Source organism: Saprolegnia parasitica (assembly GCF_000151545.1).
Source record: "Saprolegnia parasitica CBS 223.65 unplaced genomic scaffold supercont2.28, whole genome shotgun sequence".
In the NCBI taxonomy this organism is placed as follows: Eukaryota; Oomycota; class Saprolegniomycetes; order Saprolegniales; family Saprolegniaceae; genus Saprolegnia; species Saprolegnia parasitica.
Window position 1 is genome coordinate 341199 of NW_012156422.1, and position 11410 is coordinate 352608.

Below are 11410 nucleotides of genomic sequence, written 5' to 3' on the forward strand. Positions count from 1 at the left end.
GAGTCTCAGGTAGAGACACGAGTGATCCTTTGTGAAGTGGTGCATCAACGTCGTACGCCAGCTAGCTTGCGCTCGAGGGCCGCGCGGCCGTCGCGGTAGCGCAAGTGGCGCGCTCGGAGCTCTTCTCGCTCGGCGAGCATGCCCTTGAGTTTCCGCAAGCAGTTGATATGGCGCGCCACCTTGTTTTCAAGACGCATCTACACCCGAGTGAAATTTTGTAAGAGACAGAATGGACAAGAAGACAATGTACTTCTTCCCGGCGCTCGTCGGCTTCGTACTGTCGGATAAACTCGGCCGTGACCTCGAGCGGCTTCATGTTTTCCTCTTCTTCGATCTGCTGCCGCCGCTCGTGTCGCTCGTCGGCGTCGACGATCGCCGCCACGCGCAAGTCTTCGCGCTTGAGTTTCTAGAGGTGGATGAGATCAGGGAAATAGGTTGGCGAGCGAGAGACTTTCGTCTTGATGAGCGCGGCCTTGAGCGCGGCTTCGTTGGCGAGCTTGTGCCAATTGAGAAGCTTCATTTCTTGCTTGATCTCGTCCAGCTGCGACGAGTGTCCCCGCCGGGGGCGTGCGTACTCGGCCGCGATCGCTTCGACCCGGGCATCGTCGTCGTCGTCGTCGTCGTCTTCGTCGCTCGTCGTAGGCTTGAAGGCTTCGAGCTCCTTGACCCAGCCCGAGTACGTTGATGCGACCGCCATCGGTCCAGGTCGTCGTCTCAAAGCTAAAATTATGCCCTTCGAGTCCCAATCATCGGAAGAAACCATCGACTAGACTATATATATATATGGACGCCATCAACGAGGCTTTTTTGGATTCGACGAACGATGAACCAACTACAAACGACTACAGCAGCTCGGTCGGCACCTGCAGCGCGTCAAAGAGGCCGTCGACGCGACGCACTTGGTACGTCTCGATCGTGTGGGCGAGGTGCACATGCGGCGAAGCACTCGCGTCCGGCGGGGCGAGCGAGTGCACGGCCATTGTCACATGACACGTCGCGGCCGTCACGCTCTCGATCCGCAGCCTACACGATCCAAAGGGCCATCAGCCAAGTTGTCTTCAAGCAAGGATGCATTTGTGATGCGAGTCCATACCAGCCGCTCGAGTTGTCATGAATCGTGTCGTCGCCGAGGGGAAAACGGTCGTCTTCGAGGATCGAGCGCCAGACCAGCACGCTATGCCCGTCGAGTGCAGTGCGTAGCAGCGCGAGGCGGCTCTCAAAAACTGATGTTGCGTATTTCGCGTAGCCGAGATCGTCTTCGAATTCTTCCAGACTCTAACCAGATGTGATAAGGCGTCCAATTCCTTCTAGTCCTCTTGTACCGTGTAGTCGCGGCAGCCTGCCACCTTGCCACACAAGCGCTGCCAGAGCGCCGTGACCGCCGCCGAGGCGGAGAGGGCCACCGGTCGGCTGTAGACAATCTCGACGGCGCCCGAGATGCTATCGCGCCGCACGACCTCGCAGCGCATCGGGCCATCGAGGAGGCCAAAGCGCAGCAGCGTCGTGTTGAGCGACGACACTTCCCGTGTCACGAGCGCGCGCAAGCTCGTCCGTCGACACGGCGCGTGCATAAGGCTGTAGAACGGCAGTGTCCTGTCGCCTTGCAGCTCCTACGTACGATCGCGTCAGCATGGGTTGATGCAGACGAACATACCGGGTGGCGCGGGCGCTTGGCAACGATGCGTTGAAAGGCGTGGGCCATCGAGAGCTGGCCGGTCACGGCTTGGCGCAACTTGTGGTTTTCCAAAATCGAGCGCTGGAGCTGCGTCGCTTGCCGGCGCGCGCGCTGCTGCCACGCGGACGATGCTTCGTCTTGGTGCAGCTGCGTCGTCTGGAGCGCCTCGAGGCGCTGCGTGAGCGACGCGGCGGTCTCCCGGAGCGTGTCGAGCTCCGACTTTATCTTGGCGCGGTGCCGGCGGTCACGCACCTGTCGACGCGTCGTCTTGGGCGACGCGTCATTGTGTTCATTGGCGGGTGGAAAGAAGCACTCGGAAAGGAACATATCGTCGGCGAACGCGTCGGCGGTCGAGGCGAACGCATCATCGAGCAAGAGAGACGTCAAGGCGTCATCGCGGCCCAAGAAAGCATCGTCCATCGTCGCACTCGCACTGGTAAGCGTCGTTCCTAGTCGCCGTGAGCAGGTCGTGCCACGTGCAGACGACCGGTACCTGCTGGTGGCATGCCCGTCGACATTTGCACTATGAACCCGATCCAGTGGTGCAATGACAGTCATTCTAGTTGGCACCAACATTCGACGTTGAGCTATTACTTTACAAGCTCTTCGACTCGGCATTTGTAGTCGCGTCGGCACCTGGAAGGAGCGGCCACGTGGCAAATTGGGCGCGCAACTCGTTTTCGTAACGTTTCCCGCGCGCCCCGCTGGCCATCAACACCAACATTCTGAAAAGTTTCGTTTTCATTCTCTTGTTAGACACGCAGTTGTGGGCGGAGCGCTGGCTCGCGGACCGCACACCTTGGACGAAGAAGCTTCGCTTTCGTTCTTGCGTGGGCGCATCGCGATGGATGAGTGATGTGGTTGGCGACAGTCGGCATCACCCACCTGGCGTGATCACACATGGCGTCTTCAACGAGCGATTCGAGCGAGCCGCAGATTCGCAGCGACTTCGGTTGGACCACGATATAGGGCAGCATTAGCCAACATCCGTCTCGAGCGATGTCTCTACCTTGACACTGCATCCAAGCAATATCAAGCGTACATAGTTGGTAGGGCATTATCAATGTGTTGATGCCTTTTGAGTTCCGAGACATGGTGTACGTGGACAAAGATAATCAAAGATGATGTTATCGGACGGCTCGGCATCGACGCGATGATTGTCTTGCGTAGACAGAGTGTACAAGCAGGTGCACTAGGATAGATAGCGGTCCAAAACTCAAGATGTGCTGTTGACGAAATCTGGAAAAACACGAGAAGTGGCAACGTGCGGGAAGAGGGCACGCACGGCATGGCTCGTCTGCAATGCAGAGTGGTAGAGGTCGTCGCCGTGGACTCCGCGGTGCTTGTGACAGACACTGTACATAGTACTAGTACCACAACGCGATCACGACCCCCACCGTGGCCATAAACAGGTGACAAAAGTCCGAACGGAAACGAACTAGCGAGTCACGAGTCGATTGCGATACATTGTACTACTACTACTACTCGGTCGTGTTTCAAGACAGATAAGAACCGTGGCGCAGGATGGCTGTGGTGGTGGAACACTGCGATGATCCCACGAGAAAGCGTGCCATGAGGTGTTTTCAATGAAGCGCTCCATTGTTACTAGAAGAGACCGGTACCTTGCGAATTGTCAGTGTGCGTGCAACAACCGTGTACATCGTTCACGCTCTTCTCTCCTAACGAAATATTTGTCGATCCCTGTAGGAAGGAATGACCTTCGCAGAGTGTCGGTACGAGATATTTTTGTAACGCTTCTGGTCCATGGGCGTGCCACGTCATGTGATGGTACAAGGCGTAAAATAAAGACCAACGATGTCCGGAGCGATCGATCGCGTCTTTCGCTACGGCCTACCGCTGCCAAGTTCATGGACGATTGCCATCAAGGTGGCGCGTGTCGCTCAACTGCACCTGCACCTCAGCCTTGTTCAAAAGCCCGAGGAGCCCGATCTTCGTCGGCGTCTCCGGCTCGTCGCCCAACACAAGTGGCCGCGCCGGCATCTTGTTCCGCGGATCGCGCTCCTCTCTCCGTTTACCTAAATCACGTCTCTCAACCGAGTGCGCACAACAACAAAAAGTCCGACATCATTACTTAAATAGACGACCTACTTCACAGTCAACAACGAAGATCATCGAACCCATCCAGGAGGCAGCATAGTTGGAAGTAAGCCACATCACTGTGTTGGTGGACTACAGACACAGCAGCTTGAGCACGCACGGTGTTGCGTCTCGGCTCGTGTTGCTACTGCAAATCGAAGAGGAAGCATCTCCAAGGGTCCGGCTATGTTTGCGTGGACAATGCCATTTCAAAGCGCCATTGACACCACAAAACTTTAGTAACTAATCATTAGAGATGCCTAATGGGACGTGGCAAGTCCATCATGGGCACGCTAGAGTTCGGGTCATTGCATGCGAATCAAAGTTGCTTTCGCGCCACACGAGAGCAACTCAAATACAATCGAGCCTACTAGTACTTCTGATGACGTGACATCGTTGAAGGGACCATAGTCGCCACATCAAAGTGCCATCGCGGTACACGATTCGAGTCTCTCCGTGGCCGCATCGTATTTTCCATGCGACTAGAGACGAGCAGGACGCCGATGCAAGTCCGGTGAGCGAGTGATGTGGACGAAGCGAGTGTCAGTCACTAACATACAGCCCTTGAAACCCAAGGTAGCACACAGCACACGCGTTGCCCAATCGAGATCCACCGCAATGCGCTCCGTAGGGTTCGTCCTCGCGTCTTTGTCTTGAGTGTAGTGTAGCAGCTCTTCGTGTCGTCGTCTCCTGTGAAACAGACATACCACATCGAACATCGACCTGGAAGCCCGACCACTTGGGACTCTTTGGATTCTACTCCAATTCCACATACTAGTATGAGTCTCTGACGCCACCTCTGTCGCTGGCGTCTCTGGATGACCTCAACAAGCTGCGTAGCTCTGCCGCCGATCGCGTCGCCTGGGAAGTCTGAATGGAGCTTGTCGTCATGAGCCGAACGCGCGGCCGCAAGCGCCAGGGCGACTAGAGAAGAGCAAGATGCACCCGCCGCAGCCATGACTCGGCGAGCGAATGAAGAATTAGGAAATTGCTAGTCTCTACGTAGGCGAACTCTTTGCAACAACCAAGATAACGTTAACGCGAAACACGTTCATATATATATTGCTACATATGCCGAGCGATCGCTTTAGCTCGATGCGAGCTACCGCGAGTAGAATCTGTGTACGAGCTCGTCCCATTTGGTATCTCTTTCTTCGCTGCACGTCGTTTGGCGCATGGCGGCGTACGAACAAAGGAGGCATGTAGCAAACCAAGAGTACATAATTAACGATTGAATTTATGCACCCTCGAGCAAACTCACTCCAGCGCTGCAAACTGGGTCGGTGGCGCTGGAGCTATGATTCGCAACGTGCTATTAACGTCATGTTGACGAAGACGACGTTGATGGCGCCGGCGATCGCGGGCTGCATCCCGGCGCATAGCCTCCGAAGAATTCAAAGCTGTCATGTCGAGATTCGCCAGTCAGTGTCAACGAGGCATACAAGCCATCGACCACCAAAGTCGTCCTGCAGCTCTCCGTACTACTACGACACGCTTGCTTTTGGATCATCCAGCAAGCTACCTCTATGGCGCTCTTCCATCAACGAAGGCGATCACAGCGTTGACATGCTCGATCGCTACTTGCGTTGCTGCTCTAGAAGGCGGTTCAAAGACCATTCTAGTAGCATCAATGTCGCGGCACCCAAGTACACCAGTAGAAGTGGAGCCTTTGCACGCGATGGCGGCCGTATATCGTCGAGCTATCGTCGAGATCGCAGCACTCGGCAGCATGGATCATGCGCGTAGGCGACTGCGAGCGGCGTCGAGAAGGACCACAAAGGTCCCCGGCTCACGAGTGTGGGCCGTGCCGCGCGGCCGCCAAGGCTGTCGTTCCTGCCGTGCACCGGGCTGCCTGCGCCACTTGGCCGATTTCGCCGCTTCCTTCGAGCTCGCGACGCATTGGTGCTTATAGATCTGCGTAGATCGAGGACTGGCACCAGTGCGGTGATGCATCGCACTCGACGCATCGTGGATGCAGCAGTTGCCTCGAGGGGTTCGTCCGGTCTTGATCTTTTTGGCCCGTGCCTTGTGACAAGGACTTCCTCGCCAACTTCAACGCGCCAACTTCAAGCTCCAGCCTTCGAACTTCGGATGTCCCTGCCAATCGCAGGTGATGGGAATGTTTGATTGGCGAAAACGCGCCAATCAGAAATAGGGAATCTGGACAGTCACATGTGATTGGCGCCACGGCGGCCGCGGTCGTGATTGCCCAATTCGATGTGGCGCCAAACGAACCAAAGTGAACGAGCGCCTGTTTGTGCAGTCGTCGTCGCTGCAGTCAGTAGATATATATACCCAGCGATATTATATTCTACCTACGTGTAATCGTTGCACCAGAAAAAAGTCCATTTCCGGAGCCCGATCCTGTCCATGACCATAACACCATTAATCGTAATCGTAGGCGTCATACCCCGAGCTTGGCCATTTCCAGGCCGTCGGTCGAATAGTAGTAGTACATGGTACGAAGCCATGCAGTCGTCGCTCCCCATCGGCCAGCGTTGCACGGCAGTCGGCGTCCCTTCGTTTCAGCCACAGTGGCTTGAAGTTGGCATCGCCTTGCTAATATTAATATTCACAGGTTTTGCCCAGCGATCCAATCACGCACCAGGAAACCCGCGCTGTAATGGCTGCTGGCCAAGTGACGAGCGAAGATTTCAGCGTCACATGTCCCTCGCCACCCATGGCGCCTCCACGTAGCGTCTCACGCACGCGGCCTTTCTTCAACCGTGCGCCCGTCTTCGCCTGTTTCTGCGCCCACTCCACGCGCAGCTCCGACTATGACACAGTAGCAGAGAAACCGACGAGGAGCTCGTAGGAGCATTTCGTTCTCTCACAAGCTCTCGGTCCGACAAGCTGTGGGCCCATGCGACGACGGCGCTTGGTTGAACCTCGCGCATGCACCTGTTGACAGTGACACGGTGCGTTTACGAGGGCAGCGCCAAAGGCCCAAACGCAACTTCGAACTTCGCTCTCGCACTTGATTGGCCAAAAAGATCCCGGCGCGCGCCCCTGATTGGCCAAAAAGATACCGGCAGCGGGCCAAACGGTCGCGAGGGGTCGTTTTAAATGCCATATCTTTATGTTCGCTTGGTTTTTGTAGGCAGACGCATTAAAATACCGTCCAACGCAACGAGGGGCGCGGAGGAAAAAGCTCCCAGTCATTTTTTGTTTGGCTCCCCGACCCCAAGATGTTGCAGCGCATCTCGACCAAGACGCCCGCGGCCTCGCTCCGCTCGCTCGTCGCGCCCGCCAGCGCGGCCCGCCCGTTCTCGTCGGCGGTATGTCCAGCTCCATGCGGAGGATGGCGCGATGCAGCATGCATCGATCGCCCGGAATCGATTGATATGCAGCATGCTCATGGGCTCGATGGTGTAGGCGGAATCCAAGGACGACTTGACCGAGTCGCTGCAGTCGCTTCAGAAGGAGACCGCGGCCAAGACGGTGCCATGGTTCCTCGAGAACATGCCGGCGGCCTACTTCCGCGCCATCACGAAGGAAGACCGCCTGCACCACTTGAACGCGATCACGTCGCTCGTGAACGCGCAGCAGCCCGAGATCCTCTTGAGCTCGCCGGACAAGAAGGTCTACTCGTACATCCGCACGGGCGAGCAGTACCCGGGCATGCTCTCCAAGATCATTGAGCAGCTCCCGAACGACCCGTCGATCGGTCAATTGGCGCGCGTCAAGATCTTCTCGTCGCTGGATGACACGTTGGCGCTCGACGTGTTCCGCTTTGGTCGCCAGGAGCCGTTCCGCAACGCGACGCCGGAGGAGAAGGCGGCGCTCTCGTCGCTCCAGGCCTTCTGCAAGGAGATCCAGGACGGCAAGCACAAGGGTGACGAAGGTATCCCCGCGGCTGCCCACTACTTTGAGCCCGCTGCCGTCGACGAGTTTGCGTCCATGTGCAACACCATGTACATCCAGTACAGCAACCCGCGCCGCCTCGCGTCGCAGATGGCGCTCTTCAACCGCGTCCGTGGCACGGAAGGCGTCGTCGTCGACGTCGAGCACGGCTGGGAGCACAAGGACAAGGAGAACAAGCTCGCGGGTGGCCAGGTGCCGCAGACGATGCTCACGATGGCGTGCTCGAACGTGCTCACCAAGCACACGCTCCAGCGTGCGGCGACCTACTTGAGCCTCAAGAACCTCAACATTCGCCGCGCGCACTTGGACGTGGTCGACGACCGCAAGTCGGGCAACGGTACGGTCTCGATGGTCCGCATCCTTGTCTCGCCGAGCGAGGAAGACCACCGCGCGAACGTCAAGCTCGACTGGAAGGAGATTGCGGCCGACCTCAAGTACCTCAAGTGGCTCGACGACCGCCCGCTCAACATGGCGCTCAAGCACAAGAACGTCTCGATCTCGCACGCCGAGATCATCACGACGTACGCCCACATGCTCCACGGTATGCTCGCCAAGGTCGACCCGTATGCGTACTCGCTCCCGCGCATCCTCGAAGTGCTCAACCAGCCGCAGCACGTCGGTCTTGCGGCCCAGATCGCCGACCTCTTCCTCGAGCGCTTTGACCCGAACGCGCCCAAGAAGATGTCGTCGGACGAGTTCAACACGCGCCGCGAGGCCATCAAGGTCGAGATCCGCCGCAACGTCGAGGCCGAGGACACGATCCGCCTCCTCAACACGATGGTGGACGCGGTTGGCGCCACGCTTCGCACGAACCGCTACGTCAAGCACCGTTATGCGCTCGCGCTCCGCATGGACCCGTCGGTCCTCGGCTACGGCACGGTCGGCAAGGAGTCGCCGTACGGCGTCTTCTTCATCAACGGCCGCAAGTTCAAGGGCTTCCACGTCCGCTTCCGCGACATTGCCCGCGGTGGTCTCCGCGTCGTGTCGCCGCCGTCGGCCGATGCGCATGCGCTCGAGAGCGCGCGCCAGTACAACGAGGCGTACAACCTCGCGTTTGCCCAGCAGCTCAAGAACAAGGATATCCCCGAAGGCGGCTCCAAGGCCGTCGTGCTCGTCGAGCCGCACGTGTACAACGACCCGGTGACCAAGAACTTTATCATCCGCAAGAGCGTCAAGGCCTTCTCGGACGCGCTTCTCGACCTCAACACGACGGACGAGGCGGTCAAGAGCCAGGTCGTCGACTTTTACGGCAAGGACGAGCTCATCTACCTCGGCCCGGACGAGAACATCATTCCGGATGACATTACGTGGATGACCAAGCGCGCGGCGTACCGCGGGTACCCGATTCCGCGTGCGTTCATCTCGTCCAAGCCCGACGTCGGTATCAACCACAAGGTGTACGGCGTGACGTCGGAGGGTGTCGCTGTCTTTGCCGATGTCGCGCTTCGTTCGCAGAACATTGACCCGAAGAAGCAGCCGTTCACGGTCAAGATTACCGGTGGTACGGACGGTGACGTGGCCGGCAACATCATCAAGATCCTTGCCCGCGACTACGGCTCCAACTTCCGCGTTGTCGGCATCTGCGACGGCACGGCGACGGTCGAGTCGCCGGAAGGCATCGACATGGACGAGCTCCTTCGCCTCGTCGACGAGTCGCTCCCGCTCTCCAAGTTTGACGCGTCCAAGAAGGGCGACGTCATCCTGGCGGATACGCCGGAAGGCATCCGTGCGCGCAACTCGCTCCACAACCGCGTCAAGTCGGACCTCTTCATCCCTGCCGGTGGCCGCCCCAACACGATCAACGAGCACAACTGGCGCGAGTACCTCGACCCGGCGACCGGGAAGGCGTCGTCGCCGTTGATTGTCGAGGGTGCCAACCTCTTTACGACGCCGGAAGCCCGCCAGCTCCTCTTTGACAACGCTGGTGTCGTCATTGTCAAGGACTCGTCGGCCAACAAGTGCGGTGTCATTTGCTCGTCGTACGAGATCGTCTCGTCGATGCTCCTCGAGCCCCAGGAGTTCCTCGACATCAAGGACGAGCTCGTCGACGATGTCGTCAAGAAGCTGCGCCAGCTCGCGCTCGTCGAAGCCGAGCTTCTCTTCCGCGAGTACAAGCAGAACCCGAACGCGGCGCTCCCGCCGTCGTCGGAGCGCATCTCGCGCGCCATCACGCGCCTCCACGACTCGATCTTGGCCAACTTTGACAACATCGCCGAGGACAACCGCGAGCTCCTCGACTCGCTCATCGCCGAGCACTTGCCGGCCAAGCTCCGCGCCGTGGCTCTCGACCGCGTCAACGCCCAGGTGCCACTTGCGTACATCAAGTGCATTGTCGCGGCGGGCCTCGCCAGTAAGATTGTGTACCGCGAGGGCCTCCAGTACGTCGAGACGCTTCCGGAGAGCAACCTCGCCAACATTGCCGTCTCGTACCTCAAGCAGGAGAAGAAGGTGCAGGCGCTCGTCGGCGAGCTTGGTGCGTCCAACCTCGCCCACCGCGAAGAGATGGCCGACCTCCTCATCCGCGGCGGTGTCCGCGCCGGTGTCACCACCTTGTAAAGATGAGGTCGTATCCTCCTCGTTTGTGCTGGAAACCACGCGCTCGTAATATATGGATATATAGTTATCTTCTTTCCGAGTGGACTTCGACGAGCTTTGACAAGCACAGCGTGGCTTGACGTACTGGAGGCGATGCGCACCCTTGGCTCCTCGCTGCCCAGCTGGGGAATTCGGCTGGGTCTGCGATGATGCCGGGAGTGAATACGTGGTGTGATCAATGCGTTCGAGATGGTCGTCGACCAAGTGATGCGCCGCTGCTGCTGGAGATGATGGCTGTTGCTTGCCGTGACAACTTGATACACTGATACAAACGGGATGTGCCGACGGTTTCGGGATGACGTGGCAGTTGCTCCGGCCTGCAATCCCAGCAACAGCCACCAAGAAAACCTTTCTCTCGGTTTGCTTTGGCACGAGCATCGTTGCCAAGACGATTTTGGCTGCGAATCATGCGCGTGTATCACGAGGTCTGACAGCGTCTCAGCAAGGGAACATTGAACAATTGTGTTTGTGAGGCCGCCACATCGAACCTCACGTCGCCTTCATGGTGCACAATGTTGGCAAGCGACGTATCCAATCCAATACTGAAGCGGATAGTAGATCCGTCTTAGAAATCCAATCGAGCGGATAGCCGCATGTGATACAATACAAACCCGAGGGCACGTTGCAGTTGTCGTGCATACTGCAACACAACCCGGGCAGGTGCTACCACAATCTTGACGTGTGAATTTTTATCTGTCGTGATGCCTTGATAGTGTCTGGCTGCTTGCTCTACCTCTTCGTGTCCTCTTAGTTGGTCTACAGTGTAGAAGCTGGCTTGACCTCCACACGAAAAGCAGGCATGTTGGCAACGGAAGAGGCACGGGCCTTGATGTATGAGGCAATTCGATGCGCTCGATTGCCAAGTCGACAGTTCTGATTATTGCCTCCCATGACGCACGCGAAAAGAGGGTCGGCATTCAGAAGAGGGCGGGCGTCCGACAGGCGCAACTGGCCACAGCGTTTCATTACAGTGTATTGCAGCTCTTTGGACACTGTATGGGAAGCCAATCGAACCACCAGTGATAGCAGGTGCGACGGCTGCGTTGCCTGATAACGAACGATGGTTGGCGCGACAAAAGCATGGAAGCATGCAAGATGGAAGGGAACATGCCACCGTGCGTCGTCGACCACATAAAAACTCGAATTTTGGAAACAAGCTACTCCGCGATGCGACCATAC

General features: G+C 57.7%; 3 protein-coding genes across 3 annotated transcripts; 1 reads left to right on the forward strand and 2 right to left on the reverse strand.

Moving 5' to 3' along the window:
- Positions 1–44: 44 nt before the first annotated feature.
- Positions 45–697, reverse strand: SPRG_06900 (hypothetical protein; the record flags this gene model as incomplete). The annotated part of the gene is made up of 3 exons (XM_012346362.1): positions 45–197; positions 251–406; positions 452–697. 3 exons carry the CDS (start codon positions 695–697, stop codon positions 45–47), a joined length of 555 nt encoding a protein of 184 aa, XP_012201752.1.
- Positions 698–842: 145 nt separating this feature from the next.
- SPRG_06901 (hypothetical protein) lies at positions 843–2186 on the reverse strand (the record flags this gene model as incomplete). The annotated part of the gene is made up of 5 exons (XM_012346363.1): positions 2169–2186; positions 1655–2124; positions 1323–1610; positions 1094–1275; positions 843–1023 (listed from the first exon to the last, which is right to left on the reverse strand). The coding sequence occupies exons 1-5, from the start codon at positions 2179–2181 to the stop codon at positions 843–845; spliced, it is 1134 nt and encodes a 377-aa protein (XP_012201753.1). The 5' UTR covers positions 2182–2186.
- A 4748-nt stretch (positions 2187–6934) lies between these two features.
- SPRG_06902 (hypothetical protein) lies at positions 6935–10271 on the forward strand. The gene is made up of 2 exons (XM_012346364.1): positions 6935–7050; positions 7148–10271. The coding sequence occupies exons 1-2, from the start codon at positions 6961–6963 to the stop codon at positions 10190–10192; spliced, it is 3135 nt and encodes a 1044-aa protein (XP_012201754.1). The 5' UTR covers positions 6935–6960; the 3' UTR covers positions 10193–10271.
- The last annotated feature ends 1139 nt before the right edge of the window (positions 10272–11410 follow it).